The 20,071-nt window shown below is 34.6% G+C and overlaps 1 protein-coding gene across 1 annotated transcript in view; it reads left to right on the plus strand.

The window, feature by feature from the left end:
• The window catches only part of EIF3E (eukaryotic translation initiation factor 3 subunit E), a 45,101-nt gene extending 27,307 nt beyond the window's left edge, over positions 1-17,794 (plus strand). The window contains exons 8-13 of the mRNA XM_059165776.1: positions 2,086-2,212; positions 3,017-3,118; positions 4,412-4,521; positions 15,809-15,911; positions 16,200-16,334; positions 17,608-17,794. Coding sequence (XP_059021759.1) covers positions 2,086-2,212; positions 3,017-3,118; positions 4,412-4,521; positions 15,809-15,911; positions 16,200-16,334; positions 17,608-17,646 — 616 coding nt within the window. The 3' untranslated portion in view covers positions 17,647-17,794. The remainder of the gene's footprint in view (positions 1-2,085; positions 2,213-3,016; positions 3,119-4,411; positions 4,522-15,808; positions 15,912-16,199; positions 16,335-17,607) is intronic.
• Positions 17,795-20,071: the final 2,277 nt, after the last annotated feature.

Genomic DNA, 20,071 nt, shown 5'->3' on the forward strand with positions numbered 1-20,071 from the left:
TTCATGAAAAACATTTACAAAGACGGAGTATGTAAATTTTCATTAGAGAACAGCATTAACAGAGAAACATTTGCAATAAATTTTAGTGTTGGGTTTCTAACTTTGAATGCAATTAAGCAAAATTGTCCCCAGTAGATAAATGCTGTTCTTCTCATTAGTAGATAAATTATAAAAAATCATACTCCACTCTTAATATTTTGAGTTTTATCAATAAAATGTTTTGGAAATTTGTTTTTTGTTTGTTTGTTTTTTAAAGATTTTATTTATTTATTTGACAGAGATGACAAGCAGGCAGAGAGGCAGGCACAGAGAGAGGAGGAAGCAGGCTCCCTGCTGAGCAGAGAGCCTGATGCTGGGCTCGATCCCAGGACTCTGAGATCGTGATCTGAACCGAAGGCAGTGGCTTAACCCACTGAGCCACCCAGGCGCCCCATGGGTTTTTTGTTTTTGTTTTTGTTTTTGTTTTTAATATAAGTACTTGTGCAATATTTTCAATTATGCCCCCTGGCCTGCAAAACCTAAAATATTTATTATCTGGCCTTTTACTAAAGTTTTGCTAACCCCTACCATAAACTCTCAAAGAGAGTGGGATATGATTTCCCAAGAAGTTACCCTCCATTAAAAACAGTGAAGATACATGTGAAGCAGTGATACAAAGCTAGGATAAGTAAAATATGTTTAACATTTTATAAAATAAATTTAGTTTTTTAAACTGTATGGATAAGTTTATGAGTTCCAGAAATGCTTACTAAAATTACTTACTTCAAAATCAGTATTGAGGAAAAATAGTCAGCCTTTCCTGTGCTTGTGCATGACATCTCTGGCAAGAGAGTATGGAGACAAAGAATTACTCTGAATGAAGGTTGCAATTTAAAAATTTCTACCTGAAAGTCAGGCTTAATATTTCAGATAATGAAACTTTTAGCTGATTTATTTAGTCATTTTTTTTCCTAGAAACTGGTTTATTCTTGAGTGGGTGTTATTCTTTTTATTCCCTGCCTTATTTAGAGGGAATTGAAGGAGAGACTAAACATTAGCTGTTAGACTACTGTCAGATTCTGGTGTCTTATACAGAGCTCAAACAACATTTTATGGGGAATCTACAGTGTGATGAAATATAAAGATTTATTAATATCATAGTTTAGAAGAATCTGGAAGATAGAATATCTAAGCTGGATCTCGAAGGATGGCTAGAATTTGGGCTTTCAGAGGGATGTGTTTGAGAGAACAGTCTATGGAGTGAGCTTTAAGTGAGAAAAACGAGAAGCAGTCTCTCTGGTGGGAGATGAAGCTGGGGTGGTACTTTGGAGTACCAAAAGTCAAGAGGAATGGACTTTATTGACATGTATTTCCAAGGTTGGCATAGTACCTGATACTCAGAGGTATTTCTTGGATAAAAATTAGGGAGCTATTTAAAGAGTTGAACAGGAGGAATACAACATAAACACCAAATGACAGAGGATGGCCAGCTGCTGATGTTCAGACTAACAGGATTTGTTAAATATTAGCAATGGCTCTGTTGATATTTGTCTGCTATATAATCCTTCTTTTCTAATTCCCAGTGCTACCAATTTAGCCAAAGCCTTATAATACTGTAACAGTTTACTTTTCCCTGTAGTTTTCAATCTTTCATCATCTGAATCTTTATTTAAATGCCTCATTTTCTGATTATGATGATTGATCTACACATAGAAGGTTTTGACACATTTTTTCCAAAGGGTGAATGACTAAAAGCCATAGCTTAGCAGCCTTTTGGAACAGACAGCACATATAGGGGCCTTCCAAAATCCTTTTACTCAACAAAAATAAGAGGATTATTTACCTCTGAAATGAATCTTGCAATTCACTTCATACTGGAGGGGATACAAGCTGGCATTCTCTGCAGACTTCTGTTTTTTTCATTTCCTTGAAGGTGATAGTCTTGTAATATTAAGTGTTTGCAGGTAGACGTTACTGAAGCAGTGCAGTGTAATGGGCGGTTCACGTGTTTCTTTAAATCACATGTGGTTACAGATTTAAAGAAACTGGGTAAATTATTAATATTAAATTTAAAAAATATTAAAGTTATTTATATTTTTACCTTAGGTATCTTAATGCAATTCAGACAATGTGTCCACATATTCTGCGCTATTTGACTACAGCTGTCATAACAAACAAAGATGTTCGGAAACGTCGACAGGTGCTAAAAGATCTTGTTAAAGTTATTCAGCAGGTAAAAACTAAAATCTTTATTGCGTTTTATAAATCTCTCTGAGCTAGGTGTAGTATCTGTTCCTAGAGTAAGACTCATAATTCTTAAGGTAAAAATGTTTGAAAAATAAGAGAAAGTATACATAGAGAAAGAGGAGCCCAGGATACTCAGATGGGCATTTACTTCCTTTAATTCTAAGATACATTAGATGTGGTATGAATGAATATTGCTCCTTGCTAGGTAGATACTTTATACACTGTATATTAGTGTTGTCTTTATTGCAAAGAGTGAAGGAGATGTGGAGCCTGGCATGTTTGTTGGGAGATGGCTTACCTACATAATTCCAGAGTAATGATCTTTACATAGAATACAATAATCGTAGTCTCCAAGTTGTACAAAAGCTGCAGCCCTACTGATTGATTTTTAGTGAGCTTCTCAGCAATAACTGTGGGTTAGAAAAAAACTTATTTGACCTAAGAATGAATTAAATACAAAAAGACAAATTCAGCAGTGTATGAATACCCTCATACTTAGAGATGTTCTTCAGTATTTATTGACTTAAGGGACACTTTTGGTAATAGAGAAACTTGAAAGCCTTTGGAATGGTTCTAGGATGAGAATTTAGAGAACTCAGTCTGGAAGGTATTATAAGCTTAAGGTGTTGCCTGGAATCGGGGTATGAGCGGTTGCTTTGAGATGGCACAGGGTAATTTGTTAGAAATTAATAGTAAGGGAGGAGAAAACAGGAAGATTGAGATAGTCTAGGGGCAGTCTATCAAATGGTGTTGAATCTGATCCAGCTTGACCTTTGGCTTAATTTTACAGGAGTCTTACACATATAAAGACCCAATTACAGAATTTGTTGAATGTTTATATGTTAACTTTGACTTTGATGGGGCTCAGAAAAAACTGAGGGAATGTGAATCAGTAAGTATGAATTTTTACTTATAAATTAATAACATTCTTTAATGTTTGGGCTATTATAAGAGTTAACTTGCAGTGTTTTATTAAAGTAATTATATCAGAAACAGTCTTAAAATGATTGTTTATAAATGTGCTGGGGTAATGATATTTTTAATGTTATTGCCATATGTGTATCCCTTTTGTTAGTATTTTTTTAAAACTTTGGCGGCATTATATATTCACACATACACCTATGGATGTATTTTTCCATGTCTTATCCTATAGGAGTAAATGTGTTAATTATGTATTTATAAGATCATATAGAATTGCACATCCTAACTGTGATTCTCAATTTGTCTCATAAGTGGGCCTATCTTTAGAATTTTTCACACAATTGTACTTAACATTTGCTATAAACCAGTAAAGTTATAAGGGCATGAATTTTTTAACAATACTGTCTTCTATTGATTGGTAGAACTTGAGCAACTTGAAGAGTTACATTTCTGGGGTTTTATTATGTTAGCTTGCAAAGTTTTAAGAAATTAAACTAAAAACTTACCTTTTAAATACATTTACCAAATCCATAAGTTATTAGTTGTCAATTTCATTTTTGAACCTAAATATAAAGAGTTTGTTAACTCAAAATATAAAGAGTTTATTGAAGGACTAAGATTTTATTTCTCTAAGGAAAAGAAAATTATCATGTAAGTATAATTTCAGAGGTCACTTTCACACATTGGACAAAATATAAAATAGACTCCAATGTGATAATTTGTGTTTCATATAGTTATATGCAGTGTTATTATATATGGGTGTATATTTGTTAAATATACACTAATGAAGTTAAAATATTCTCTTTTAATTATGATTCTGTCTGTGGAGGAGGAGCCACCCCTTGAATTTGTTTTCCTTTGTCTATTCCCAGGTCTAATTACTTCACAGAAATGTGCTTATTTTTAGTCTGTTATAACTATTTTAAGAAGCTAGAAAAGATATGTTATCTACAAAGAATTTATGTAGGATAATGGACAGGACAAAGCTCCTTTGTCACAAGGTTGCCCAAGTCATCATCAGTAGAATAAGAAAACATGGCAGTGCTTCAGGTTTTTCTTGCGCATTCATTTACTACTTTAAATTGTTAGAGACTTGAACATAGTGGTCTAGAAAGTGCTATGGTGTACAGAACTTGTGATATTAGGTGAGAGAATTCTAGTAACTGGAACAATGAGTAAAGCACACAGGAAATACTTTGGGTCACATTTTTGAAAATTGCTTGTTTGTGCTATTAATTTTTTTTGTTACATTTTACATACATAGGTACTTGTGAATGACTTCTTCTTGGTGGCTTGTCTTGAGGATTTCATTGAAAATGCTCGTCTCTTCATATTTGAGACTTTTTGTCGCATCCACCAGTGTATCAGCATTAAGTAAGAACACCCTGATTTGATTTGTATTTTTCTACTTTTAAATTCCTGGAAATTTCCATTGACTGTAAAATTATACTTAATAGGATTCTAGTTAATTGGATTTTTATTTTATTTCCCTTTGCTTTAGAAGAAAAAGAAAACAATCTGATAGTGATTTATAAAAATCCTAACTTTTGTTTTTATTTGGGAATGTTACAGACTCAAAAATACCTTCTTTAGCTTCTCTGTGTGTGGCAAAGCATGATTTTTGAAGATGGTAACTTCAAGGCAGTATTATGATTGTCACTTAACCTTTTTGAAGAGTACTGTTATGCCCTGTGTAGGGAGAAAAAGGAAATAGACCGTTTTAGAATGGTTTCAGCAGGAGTTCAAATAAGGAAGAAGTTAGTGAATCAGGAATACTGTTGAAAGACCACATTTGGTAATCATTTCAGTTAATTGAGTTTGTTTTATTTAATTATATATTTGAATTCTCATATAGTAAACTCCTGTGACATCCTAAAATGTTGAAACATGGAAAGTATGGTGAATTTCAGTTGAAATTGTCTTTGTTGTGTGAGAAAATTATTGGCGGAAAAATTGTGAAACTTATATAACCTATTAGAAACTAATTTTACATATTAGAATTTGAAAAATAACTAGCGCCCTTTTGGCCACAGATGAAGTCAAACAGTAAATATGCTCCATAAGTGTTTAAAAAATTACTTTAATGTTTGCCTCTTTGGAATTGTGTGTAAACCAGAGTTTTTCTTCAGTGCCATTGGTTTTTGCTGAGGCATCCGTACTTGTTTGCCTAATTTTAGGGTTGTTATTGAAGTGGTTTTTTAGAGTTAGAAGTACAGTGCAATCATGGCGCTTTTCCTATGGGAATTAAAGCCTTGACCAGTTTTATTAGTACTTTATTAAAGCTAGCAAACATATAATTTAAAAAATCTGATTCTCTTAAAGAATACATGCAAATTCCTAATATGTCATTGGTTGTGAAATAAAGAGATGAATCATATGTGGGATGCTAATGGACAATAGATAACTGAATTCATGCACTGCCCTTTTTTTTTTTTTTTTAAAGTTATATAATTCAACCTTGTGAAAGAGGGATGTTAATATTTTGTTTTTTCCTTGTGGACTTTCACCCACTTCTTAGGACAATATGGTCACTTGGGTGTTTTGTTTCATCTAGAACTTATTTAATTATCCCTGCTATGATACTTTTGAAAGCAAATTCTCCTTTTTATATCTTTAGCACCTCATATACTCAGTCTGTACAGTATAGGTGTTCAGTAAATATTTGTTAAATGAATAAATCATTTTCTTTATATTAGTAAATTTGTATTTGTCCATGATAATGCTTTCTCACTTTGGTGTTTGCTTCTGAGGTACCATGAGTAAGAAGGTTTGTTCCAGTTCTGACTTGTTCCCTTTCTTAACCGTGGACCTTGTACTCATTATTTTATGTTTATGAGATTCAGTTTACCATGATTGCTGTAGTTCTTTGATTCCTATAGTTTTTTTTTTTTTCCTATAGTTTTTCAGAGTTTTGGACAAAGTCTAAAGCATTTTCAGACTAAAGTTGTGGTAACTTTCTGAAGTCCAGAAATCTTTTCTCTTTTCCAGTGATAGTGTTTCTTTTTTATTTTAGTTGTTTAAATATTTTTAGCTACCTTTGGAATTTTCTAACTCAGGTGATTTTGAATGCATGTATTAATGCATTTTCTTCAAATATTAAGAAAGAATTTTAGAGTTGGAAGAAATCTTAGAGAGTTTTTGATCCAGTAGCGCACAGTTACTGAATCAACAATAGGACTTTTTTCTGCAGCGATAGAAATGCTTTTATATCTATATTGTTCAGCATAGTAGCCAGTAGTCATTTGTGGCTTTTGAGTACTTACATGTGGCTCAGGTTTCAAGTTCTAGAACCATGGTTTTTAAATTGTGTGTGTGTGTTAACAACTTGTTTTCAGATGTGACATTGTATGTATGTACATCTGTGTAGTCAAATCAGAGCCCCTTCTTGCTGTTCAGCCTGTATCTCTGTTCAGGTTTCCTCCTGATGGCCAAAGCACTTCTATGGAGTCCTAAGATTTCTGGAAACACCGTTTAAAAAAAAAAAAAAATTCCAGTACAACTTCTTTGTTTCCTAGTGGTTTTGTAGCTCCTTATTTATAACTGGGAAGCTTAAGGCTCAGAGACATTAAGTTGATTAGGTCTTATTTAATGACAGAACCTGGACTAATAGGTCTCTGACATTCATTGTATTGTATGTCACTATAAATTCTTTTCTTTTTGATTGTGCACAATTGATATTTTTAGAAATATCAGATTTAGACTAATTTGTCATTAATCTTTTCACTGAAAGCCAGAGGATAAAGATGGAAACCATAAGTCATTGTTTAACTTCGTGCCTCAAAATCAATTATAGAGTTTTGTTTTACAAATATAGATTTCCCTGAAGCCACCTCAGACTTTTTAGGTCAGATTTTCTGAATATGCTCTGCTATGATGTGTAACAGAGCTCCTATACTCTACCCTCAGAGTGGTTTTTGGGAAGCACATCTGGGATTTAAGAACCTGCATCAGATTGCCAATTTTTAGGTCACATATTTACAGCCTGTTAAAGTAATGGAAAGAAAAATCAGTGATTTAATATTTAATATTTAATGCTGAGTGTGGAATTCATTAACACAGGACTCGATCTCATGACCCTGAGATCATGACATGGACTGAAACCAAGAGTTGGACAACCAACCTATGCCACCCAGGTCATGATCTCCTGGTTTTGGGATTGAGCACTGCACAGCGGAGTCTGCTTCACATTTTCTCTCCCTCCCCGAGTGTTGCCACCGTGCCCCCCCCACTCCTATGCACCCTTCTCAAATAAATAAAATCTTAAAATTAATTAATTAATGAAGACTGAGCCCAATCCCTTAAAATCTGAAATTTTCTCTAGGAGGAAATCTTGGCTGGCATCTCTATTTTTTTTAAAGTGCCTGTAAATAATTCTGATGTAAAATCTCTTTTATTAATTACACCTTTTATTTTGAGATGATTGTAGATTCACATGCAGTTGTAAGAAATAATAGAGAGCCCCTTTGTTCTTCACACAGTTTCCCATTTACAGTTCACATTTCCAGTATAACATCTTGGAATAACATCTCGCAGACTATAGTAAAATATCACAACCAGCATGTTGACACATTCTCATCTATTGATTGATACATTCTCATCTATTAACCATTTCTGTAATTTTGTCATTTTTAAGAATATATAGAAATTTTTAAAAAAGCTAATGTTCATCCTTCCAGAGAGGATAAATAACAATATATATCATGATTATGATGTAATTAGTAATAGCAGTATAACATGTACAGGTGTTCAAAGAAGGAAATATTACAAATGTGAATGAGTGGCTCTTCTGGCCAAGCACTGGTTAGAAGGTAGGGAGCACACTCTCAGAGCTTTAAGTCCAGAGGAAGAAACATACTAAATAAAGATAAAATGACAAATTATGATAGGGATTTTGAAAAAATATATAGAGTAATTAGAATGTCATGGACATAATTTGTGTGTTGGAAAATCAGAGAAGTAATTTAGATTGAAGCTTCAGTGAAGCCTGATAACCCACTGAATGGAGTATTTTTAAGCTGCAAAGTAAACTTTTTTCTGCTGTATACTAATTATGACAAATTCGTTATTTTGTGCTGACCTATCTTTGCCTCTAATTAACTTAAGATTATTTGATATTCTGTCTTTTCGAGGGTAAATAGGGAAGGGTTTATATCTGTCCTCCTTTCTGTCCAACCAGTGGACACATTTTAAATTCTGAAGAGAATAGTGCATATTATAAAACCAATGGTCGTTTATTAAACAACTCTTTCTATTTGTGATTTGGAACATTCTCAGTTGATAGGTTTCTTGACTAACTGCCGTAAGCACATATGATAATCATATCTTTATAAAAAGGCATATTAAGAATGTTTTTATCAGTTTATATACAGCCTTATAGATTTGTAGGATAAGTTACCAATCTGTTTACCATAAAGTATGCAATATCTGTCAAAAAGATTGCTATGGTGGGATTTAATTTAGTATAGCTGAATAGTTTATCAGATATGGTGTGTGTCTGAAATTTAAAAGCTGTTCTAGAATAATTCTTGGACCAGTTTTCAGTTGTAGATAAAAAAGTATGGAAGTAATATTTTGAATGTGTGTGATAAACATGTTGGAGCATACATTTATATAATTTTTCTTTAGTGAGTTCGGCTTTTCACAAATGAATGTATTTGCCAACTACTCTTGTGTTTCTTTAAGTTATGAAGTCATTCTACTTTTCGCTTATTTTATTAAGTAACATTTTAGGTCTTCCTATTTTTCTTAAAGTTCTTACTACTACATAGCAATTTATATTCTTAATTATACTTCCTGATACTAAGGAGAAATATAGAAAGGTACATTTCCAGATGGAGATAACATAGTTGCCAAAGCCTTTTATTATTTCTGTGTTAACTGTAAAGTAGTATGTGGCATACCTCAGACATGTTTTGGGTTTGGTTTCAGGCAACTGCAGTGAAGTGAATTATCACAAAACTAGTCAAATGGATTTTTTGGTTTCCCAGTGCATATAAAAGTTGTGTTCACACTGTCATCTTTTAAGTGTGCAGTATAGCATTATGTCTTAAAAAAACAGTGTACATAACCTTAATTAAAAATATTTCATTACTAAAAGATGGTAACCATTATCTGAGCTTTCAGTGAGTCATAATCTTTTTGCTGGTGAAGGGTCTTTCTCCGATTTTAATGGCTCCTGACTGATCAGGGTGGCGATTGCCGAAGATTGGGGTTGCTATGACAGATTCTTAGGACAGCAGTGAAGTTTTCTACATCTGTTGGCTCTTCTTTCACATATGATTTCTCTGTAGCATGTGATACTGTTTGATAGCATTTTACACAGTAGAACTTTAAAAATCGGGAGTCCGTTCTCTCACACTGGCCGCTGCATTATCAACTAAGTTTATGTAATATTCTAAATCCTTTGTTATCATTTCCAGTAATCTTTACCAAGAGTAGATTCCATCTCAAGAAACCACTTTCTTTGCTTATCCGTAAGAAGTAACTCCTCATTTTTTAGTTTTACCGCGAGATTGCAGCAGTTCAGTCCCATCTTCAGGCTCCACTTCTTATTCTGATTCTCTTCCTGTTTCCACCACATCTGCAGTTACTTCCTTCACTGAAGTCTGAAACCTTTTGAAGTCATCTGTAAGGCTTGGAATTAACTTCCAAACTCCTGTTAATACTGATATTTTGACCTCTTCCTGTGAATCACAAATGTTCTTAATGGCATCTTAGTGGAGAATCCTTCCTTGAAGGTTTTCAGTTTACTTTGCCCCGATCCATCCAAAGAATCACATCTATGGCAGCTATAGCCCTAGGAAATGTATTTCTTAAGTAATAAGACTAGAAATTACTCCTTGATTCATGGACTACAGAATGATGTGTTAGCAGGGACAAAAATAACATTAATTTCATTGTAGATCTCTATCAGAGCTCTTGGGTGACCAGGTGTATGGTCAATGAGTAGTTACATTTTGAAAGGAATCTTTTTCCCTGAGCAAACCTCAACAGTGGGTTTAAAATATGCAGTAAACTATTTTGTAAACAGATTTACTATCATATGGGCTTTCTTGTTCCATTTATAGAGCACAAGCTGAGTATATTTGGCGTAATTCTTAAGGGCCCTAGGATTTTTGGAATGGTAAATGAACAGTGGTTTCAGCTTAAAGTCTTCCAGCTGCGTTAGCCCCTAATAAGCGAGTTGGCCTGTCCTTTGAGGCTTTGAATCCAGGCATTGACTTCTCCTTTCCATCTATGAAGTCCTAGGTGGCATCTTCTTCCAGTGTAAAGCTATTTACTCTACCTTGAAAATCTATCATTTGGCGTAATCTGGATAACTCATTGTAGCTTCTACATTAGCAGCTTCATCTTGGGTACTTTTATGTTACAGAAATAACTTCCTTAAACTTCGGGAACTAACAACCTCTACTAGTTTCAGACTTTTCTTCTGTTGCTTTCTTCCCCCTCAGCCTTCATAGAATTGGCAAGAGTTAGGGCTTTGCTTTGGATTAGGTTTTGGCTTTAGGGAATGTTGTTGTACCTATTTTGATTTTTTCAAAACCACTGAAAATTTCTCCCTATCAGCAATGAGGCTTTTCGCTTCTTATCATTCATGTATTCACTTGAAAAATTATCTTTTCCCCCATTAATTTGAAATGCTACCCGTATCATATTTTCTTTTTTTTTGTAAGATTTTATTTATTTGTCAGAGAGAGCACAAGCAGGGGGAGTGGCAGGAAGAAGGAGAAGCAGGCTCTCTGCTGAGCAAGGCGTCCAATGCGGGACTAGATCCCGGGATCCTGGGATCATGACCTGAGCTAAAGGTAGATGCTTAACCCACTGACCCACCCAGGTGTCCCTATTTGTTGTCTTTTTGATAGTAGCCTTTCTAGTATGTGTGAGATGATATCTCACTTAGTTTTGATTTGTATTTCCCTAATATTTGTGATGCTGAGCATCTTTTCATGTACCTGTTACCTGTCCATATGTCTTCTTTGGAAAAATGTCTATTCAGATTCTCTGCCAATTTTTTAGTCAAATTACTTAGGGGTGTTTTTTTGCTATTCAGTTGTTAAGAGTTCCTTATATATTTTGGGTATTAACCTCAGCTCTATCATTTGCAATCTGTTTTCCCATTTGGTGGTAGCTTGCCCTTTCATTTTGTAGATAGGTTCTTTTGCTATGCAGACTCTTTAGTTTTATAGTTCCCCTTGCTTGTTTTTGCTTTTGTCATCTTTACTTTTGGTGTAAGATCAAAAAAATTATTGCCAAGACTGATGTCAGGGCACTTACCACCTGATGTTCTTGTAGGTATTTATGGTTTCAAATCTGATGTTCAAGTCTTTAATCAGTCTTTAATCCATTTTGAGTTGATTTTGTTTATGATGTAGGGATGGTAGTCCCAATTTCAGTCTTTTGCATGTGGCTGTCCAGTTTCCTCAACACCATTTATTGAAGAATATATAATCAAAGAATATACAATTACCCGTTGTATTCTTTGCTCCTTTGTACATTAATTCAACATATATGCATGGGTTTATTTCTGGGCTTTTTATTCTGTTGCATTTGTCTATTTTTATTAGCACCATACTATACTAATCAGTTTTGGTTAGTATAGCTTTGTATTATAATTTAAAATCAGGATGTGTGATACCTGTGATACCTCCACCTTTGTTCTTCTTGCTCAAGATTGCGTTGGTTATTTAGGGTCTTTTGTAGTTCCATATATATTTCTTATTTAAAATATTCAATATCTTGTTGCATCACTTGAGAAAGGAGTGCTGGTCAGCTTAAAGATATATTGTATAAGGGATATTTACACAAAATATTTGAATGTCTGTTTTAAGCTGCCTGTAGACAAGGTTGAGATTTTCTATACAATCTGAATAATCAGGAAATTGTTTCTGTGCTTAAGATCTTGATCAAATAGATCTTTTTCTCAAAATTCTTTATTTTGATATATTCTGTCTTTTAGTTTATTGATGAACTGAATTATTTTAAATATAAGCATTATACAGGGTAGCATAAACCAACTTTTGCTCTTTAAGCTTTAATAGGATTTTTATTTTTATTTTTAAATCTTAACTATTTTTGCATAAAATCAGTAGGCTGTAAGAAATGTCAATTTTGAGGATTTCTGTCGTTTAATTTCTTTTATTCTGTGTATTTTCATGTTATTTAAAAGAAACTGGACTGTTGCCACATTCTTTTATTCACTCTCAGAATGATTGGTAGCCTAGATAACCTGAGATGCCATCAATAATTTACTAATACTTCTTGGACTTTATTTCAGGTTTTGCTTTGACCTGATTTAATACATAAAGGATCAACAAGTACAATGCAAAGCTGTAAATCCCCAAAGTAGGATTATGGGTCAGAGCTTGCATATAGATATTTATGATGCTTGCTGCGTATTGCCATATTGCCCCAGCCATGTTAGAATATGAGACAAAGTATGGATGTAAAGAAAGGAAGGATGAAGAATTCTATGTGGAGTTACTATGCACAATAGACTTTTTTCTCTTTTATGTTAAAAATCTGACCTTAAATATTTCCTTAAATAATATCTCCCCAAGCCTCCAGACTAGAATTAGTAAACTCTTTTTTGCATTGCACGTAGCTTCTTCTACTTTTTTTTTTTTTTTTTTTTTTATTTATCAGAGAGAGAGAGGGGGAGAGAGCAAGCACAGGCAGACAGAATGGCAGGCAGAGGCAGAGGGAGAAGCAGGCTCCCTGCTGAGCAAGGAGCCCGATGTGGGACTCGATCCCAGGACGCTGGGATCATGACCTGAGCCGAAGGCAGCTGCTTAACCAACTGAGCCACCCAGGCGTCCCTTCTTCTACTTTTTTATCTTTATACTTAGATTATATTTCGGGGATGAAGTGACTGTCCTCTACTCCCCATCCCCCAGCTTAAACTTTATAAAAGTGGGGAATACACTGTCTTTTGTCATTAGTATCTAACAGTTCATATTTTGTTGAATGAATGGCAAGAAAGAAAGACAATTGATTTGGTTTGGCTGTCATCTGGTACTCATGGGGGAGAATAATGAGAGGTTGGAAAGTGAGGTTGTAACTAAATTGTAGAGAACCATGAATGAGAAATTTAGAAGTTTGGATTATATTGTTTTGATAGAAGGGCTTTGTACAAAGTTTTGGAAGGAATTTGGGCATAAACTGGTTAGTTGGCAATTACCTAAAATAGATTTAGGAGAGACTGAAGAGGTAGCTTAGTTAAAAAACTGGGAAATGGTAATGGAGCCTGGACTAGGGGAGTGACCAATTTAGGAACCATACAGTAAATGTTTATTACTTGCCTCCTGTAAACTGGGCATTGGTGCTGATTGCTGGATAGATAGCAGTGAACAAAGAATCCATGGTTCATGCTCTTCGGTTATATATACAGTGTATCATGAAAACAGATATTCAACAGAAACACTACAACTTTTATGACTGCTCCAAAGAAAATAGAGGGGCTGTGAAAGTATCAAATAGATAATGTTACAGTTTGCAGAGGTGTCTTGGAAGGCTTATGAGGGTACTGATTGAGCAGAGACTCATGTAACAGCTAGTTAAATGAAGAAGAAGGTGGATGAGCCTTTTAAGCAGATGACAAAGTATATGCAGAGGCCCCAAAGTGATTAAAAAGTTGGCATGTTTAATGAACAGAGAGGTATGGCTGGTGGAGAGGAGTCTTCCTTGTAAGAGTAGAATGATTAGATAAGAGGCAGTGGCTTAAAGAAAATTCTAAGTCTTCTCAGTTGTATATGGCAGCAAGAAGAGGAATCCAACAGATAACCTAGGCTTCAAAACTGAATGTTTCATTAAAATATTACTTTCTTAACAACCCTCATAAACAGGTTTTATATTATAATTTAAAAACATGTTTATAATAACAACTCCACATAATTTGTAGCTTACTGGGAATACTTTTACTGCTCTTTAAAATAAAATATAGTGATCTTAAACATTGGAGTTTTAATATATTTAGTACAGTTTCTTTTGTGTTTTCAGAGTAAAATGCTTTTGACTTCACTTTAAAGAGTTGTGTTTTGGAGGGATGTAGGAGACACACAAAAGATAAATTGTTATAGGACGTGATAAAATAATGAGTATATTTTGGAAAATCTGTTCCTTACCTTTAGAGTTGAGCTTTAGGTTAGACAGATACTTGCTAACTATAGCAGTACAGAGACCATGAAATTTACACCTTTTTAAAATAAGTCAGGCACTAGCAGGAAACACCAGCTGTGGGAATTTTTACCAGTCAACAAAAAAAATGCCTTCTTGTTCAAGTAAATTGGCACAATTCTCTATTTTTAGTAGCTTAAATAAAAGGAGGGCTAGAGGAGAACTGATAAAGAGAACAAAATGAAATCCATGAAATTGAAATAATGGTCATGGATTAATTGTTCTTTATTTTTGCTAAGAATGTATACTTAGAACAAAATTGATCACAAAAACACACAAAATTTTGAACACATAAATCTAGGGAGTTTTATGGTTGAGTTGGCTCATATTTATCAAGATGTTTTTAACTCAAAGCATATTTTAAGGATAAATTTTAAATGACTATATCTTTGTAGATTTAGCTTGTAATTATTTTATTGATAACCTAACTTAATTTTTACATTTTGCGTGAAATTCTATTAACTCTTTTTCAGTAAATGTATAAAATAGGAATGGCACAGATATTATTCTCATAAGGGTATTTTTTATTAACTAGGTTATTTGGGTTGGAAGCTCTGGAATTACATAATTATGTGATTGGCAATGTCTTGACTTCATTTTAAAAATCAGAAAGGCTATCAGATGAGGAATTTTAGTTTATAATATTCTGAGGAAAGATTTTGTTACTGATATTCTAGTTCTCTTCATCAAATGAATGGTAACATTAGAGGGCCTGCTAAGTGTATAATGTCTTCAATGAAGAGAGGTGAAAAGAGAACAGTTAATGTCGAAAACACCCATGTATGCATACATATATCCTGTATGCTCTTAAATACTACACATGCCTACTCTTCTGTCAGCTGGGTGATTTACTACCTACCACCGAAGGGTGCCTTTGTTAGTCCTGATAAATTAAAAGAGGCCTGTAACAGCCTCTTTTTCAACAGATCATCTCCCTTGCTCCTTTCCCACTCTCCCTCTTTTTCATTCTGTGTATATGTGTGTCTTTCTCTTTCCTCTGAAATTCAGTGGCCACTTAGGTTATATAGTGTGCAATTCCCAGAGTGCCCTCAGAGTTTACAACATAAATATATACACTAGCCCTAAGATTTGATTATTTCATTGTATTATACTTATCACTCATGTTCCTTGTAGTGGATTTAATTTGTGTAATCATTATGCATCATAAAACCTTTTTCTCCCTTAAGTCATTATTAGTGGAGCACGTGCTAAGTGTAAGGTGCTGCTCTAGAAGCCAAAAGATTTCTGTAAATGTGGAATATGGTCCCCTCTCCTCAAGGATCTTTCAGTCTGGTTGGTGAATTGGGATAGGTCTTGCACAGTACAACACAATAGCACAAACGCGAACAATGCCGTTATTGAGTCCTAGTATTCGAAAGAAGGCGATCCATAAATACCTGAAAGTCTCTATGCAGAGTGTGCTTCAAAGACTGTGTACATGAAACTAAGTTTTTAGACTCCGTTGACAGTATTTTTACTTTTTTCATAGCATGTTGGCAGACAAGCTGAACATGACTCCAGAAGAAGCTGAAAGGTGGATTGTAAATTTGATTAGAAATGCAAGACTGGATGCCAAGATTGATTCTAAATTAGTGAGTATTAAATTAGTTATACTACTTCTGTTAAGTTGCTGACTCTTTTATACTTTTTTGGGTATTTTTCATTAGGACATTTTGTTCTGTTCTGTTAATTTTTGCTTTGTGTTAAGGCAGCAGCAGCCACCTTTTTGTTGTTGTTGTTGCTGGATGAATATTGTCATCTCTGTACAGTGCATGAAACTGTGTATACTAGTCAGGTAGTGTTGTGATGTCATGCCCATGACCTACCTGGGAAACTCAGTTGTAATATTATAGGATCAATTTCCCTCTGTCTCATTTTAGGGTCATGTGGTTATGGGTAACAATGCAGTCTCACCCTATCAGCAAGTGATTGAAAAAACCAAAAGTCTGTCATTTAGAAGCCAGATGTTGGCCATGAATATCGAGAAGAAACTTAATCAGAATAGTAGGTCAGAGGTAAGAACCACACATTTTCTGTTTTGTCTAGAATTTAGCAATGATATAAGTATTCTACTGGACTTCATTTGAGAACATACTAATATATTGTTCATTTCTGATTTTGTATTTCTAATTGGGGGTATGAACATTTTTTTAAAGATACATTACTAAACTGAAAAGAATTTTTCTTAAATGTATTACATGTGTTAAGGAAACTGAGAAAATTGTGTTCCTAGTTTATTATATCTGTTTTTCTTTTCTTTCATTCTGCCTGTGTGACTTCATTGACTCCTTTTCCTGAGGGTTTACAGCACATCATTTTGATACTAGCATATGATAACTTATATATAGAGAGAGTTCTTTCAAGTGATTGAAATTTGTGTTCTTTTTAAGTCTGAAGAAATACTTTTACAAAAATGTTGGGTCTTATTATCTATTTGTGTTGATCTTTAAAAACTTGATTTTATCTGATATTCATATTTAGCTATGTCAGAAAAAATATATCCCCTCTTTGGTTGATTGTGCATATTAGATTTTTTTTTTTTTTTTTTTACAGAGAGAGAGATCACAAGTAGGTAGAGAGGCAAGGAAGCAGGCTCCCTGCAGAGAGCCCAATGTGGGGCTCGATCCCAGGACCCTGAGATCATGATCTGAGCTGAAGGCAGCGGCTTAATCCACTGAGCCACCCAGGCGCCCCATGAATATTGAAGAAACTTGATTGGCCTTGTAATTTTGGAATCCCAGATCAGCTTTAATGCTTTTTAGCCATTATGATTATGTATCACTAGGGCATAGGAAGTTGTTTTGTTTTGTTTTGTTTTGTTTTTTAAGGAGACAAAACAGCTTCAGTGTTTTGAAGTTTTAGCAAAAAATTCGTGTCCTTTGAATAGTTCTTCAATTTTAAAAGAGAGGAAGAATTGGGAAGTTATGTTTATGCCTTTTCCAACCAAGTTCAGAATAACTCAACCTAAAACAGCTTTTATATAATGTTCTTTTTTGTATGTCTGAGGATCAATTTGTATCGACTTTCATTACAGTCCTGGTGATACTGTCATTGTTACACTTTATAACTGGTCAAAAACTGGTTTAGACTGCATGTTGATGTGTGGGGTTTTTTTTGTTCTTCTAAGTAGCATAATTGACATTTAGAAATTGTGGAGGTTGTTAAAATCTTAGAGAGTGGTTTGGGGCTAGAATATTAAAAAGGAAATGCTAATATCACTTTTTTCTAAGCTAACTTTTTAGAAAGTACTTTCTTCTCACCTTATACATTTCTCTTTGTGTGTTCTAGGCTCCTAACTGGGCAACTCAGGACTCTGGCTTCTACTGAAGAACTGTGTAATGAAAAGATGAAAAAACTATTAAATAAAGATGAAATAATAAAACCCTTACATAAAGGGTTACCTACATTTATAAACAATTAACATATTAGAGCATAAATTTTGGGGAGTTTGAATAAAATTGGCTGTTTCATTTTATCTTGTTGTGAATTTCCTTGTATATCCAAGTGTGTGTTATTTTAACTTTTCAGTTTGGAATAATTGTAGATTCACAGGAAGTTGCAAAAATAATAGAGAGAGGTGTCATGAACCCTAAACCTATTTTACCTGTTGTATCCGTGTTACTGTAGTCCATTATCACAATCAGAATCTAGACATAGGGACAATGTGTGTAAGTAGCTCTGTGCCATTTTATCACTTGTGTAGATTTGTGTAGCCTTCAGTACGGTCAAGATAAGGAACTATCTTCTTTTCTCTACCATCATGGTGTGTGGACTCGGCTGCTACCCGAACAATAGACATTTTTATGGGGGAAATAATTTCTCTGTTACTACTTCCGCACCAGTAGGTTGGTTCAACAGTAAATATGTGAGATATTTTGTTCAGGAAAAAAAAAAGATAAAGAACCGTCATCATCATGGACCTCTCCCTCTGTGGTCATACCTACCTGTACTAGCTTTCACCCCTAGCAATCACTAATCTGTCTTACATTTCTATAATTTGTCATCAGTAAGATATTTTAGAAGTGGAATTATACAACGTATGATTTTTTGAGTTTAACTTTTTCTACTCATAATGACCTTGAGATCTATCCAAGTGTTAAATATATCAGTAGTTTTTTCCCATTTATTGCTAAAGTCTTTATCCGTGGTATTGAGGTACCACATTGTTTAACCATGAACCTTTAAGGAGATTATGGTCGTTTCCAGTTTGGTGCTAGCACAAATAAAGCTGCTGTTTCTTAATTTCTTAAAGTGGGCAGCTACAAGGACTTAAAAGGAGTGTAAGCTAAACTGTATAAATGACTTCTTGAATCTTGCAGATGCATGCGCGCGCATGCACACATGCACACACTTGAACACGTTTTGCTGGATACCCAAGATCTTTAAATATATAAAGCTCTGGTTGGGTTTCCTTTACACAAAAGTGGTTTGATTTTCACTTTGGTTGTTGAACTAAAACCTAGTCAGACAACAGACATTTCTGTTTCTGCACTCAAAAAGTGGTACAACGGTAGGAGATGCATGCATACTGGGTTTGTATTTGGCATCTGATCAGGTCACCTTCACCCCGCAGTTAAGTTTAGAGAATATGGACAGGATTTGGTCCATGTGCTTTGGTTTCAGATCCCTGGTTTATGGTATTGGTCCTACTAAACTAGCCCAAAGGTGCTGAAGTAAGGGGGAGGATTGCTGGTTAGGGTAAGCCAAATGCTGATTTTTTTTATTCATACCTAGCCAGTGTTGTGAAAATGCCAGCTTCAAAGGATCATCTATAATACAAAATGGTCAAGGTTCATAGAGCAAGTACCAAAAAGGAGCGTATTCGTAACTAGACCAAAACAGGCCCATCTTATCTTGAGTACAATAGCTAACAACATGAATCAGAAGTATAGATCTGTAAGAAATAGTTACACAAAACTAGATAAAATTACATGTTATTCGAGCTATACAGAAATAAATAGTAAGTATGTTAAGCTGCTTGTTTCCTTCTTCACCAGTGATCCAAAGACAAAAAGTTCTTAGAGGCATCATTAATAACTTTATCTTAAGACTATAGCTCAACCAAACCACGTTAATGGCAAGGATTTCTAGGTGATTACATGGCGGTTAAAAGCAAGTCTAACAGGGGCACCTGGGTGGCTCAGTGGGTTAAAGCCTCTGCCTTTGGTTCACGTCATGATCCCAGGGTCCTGGGATCAAGCCCCGCATCAGGCTCTCTCTGCTCGCCAGGGAACCTGTTTCCTCTTCTCTCTCTCTGCCTACCTCTCTGCCTACTTGTGATCTCTGTCAAACAAATAAATAAATAAAATTAAAAAAAAAAAAAAAGCAAGCCTAACAGTTGTTTGATGTGCTTTAGTGGACCAGTAGGGAAAAACCCAGGGAGGAAAGATAGGAAGCTAATACGCATTTACTATGTGTCAGGCATTTTCACATTTATATATCTGGAAATTTTTCTTTTAAAGGATTTTATTTATTTGACAGAGATCACAAGTAGGCAGAGAGGGAGGGAGGGAGAAGGAAGCAGGCTCCCTGCCTAGCAAAGAGCCTGATATGGTACTCAATCCCAGGACCCTGAGATCATGACCTGAGCTGAAGGCAGAGGCCTAACCCACTGCGCCACCCAGGCAGCCCTATATATCTGGAAAATTTTAAGAATGAAAGCTAACACTTGAGTGCCTCAATTTTGCCTGGAAACATTGAAATTTGGGTGTTAATATTTGTATATTATTGATGAAGAAACAGATGGTTACTC

This window comes from Mustela lutreola, chromosome 3 (genome assembly GCF_030435805.1).
Source record: "Mustela lutreola isolate mMusLut2 chromosome 3, mMusLut2.pri, whole genome shotgun sequence".
In the NCBI taxonomy this organism is placed as follows: Eukaryota; Metazoa; Chordata; class Mammalia; order Carnivora; family Mustelidae; genus Mustela; species Mustela lutreola.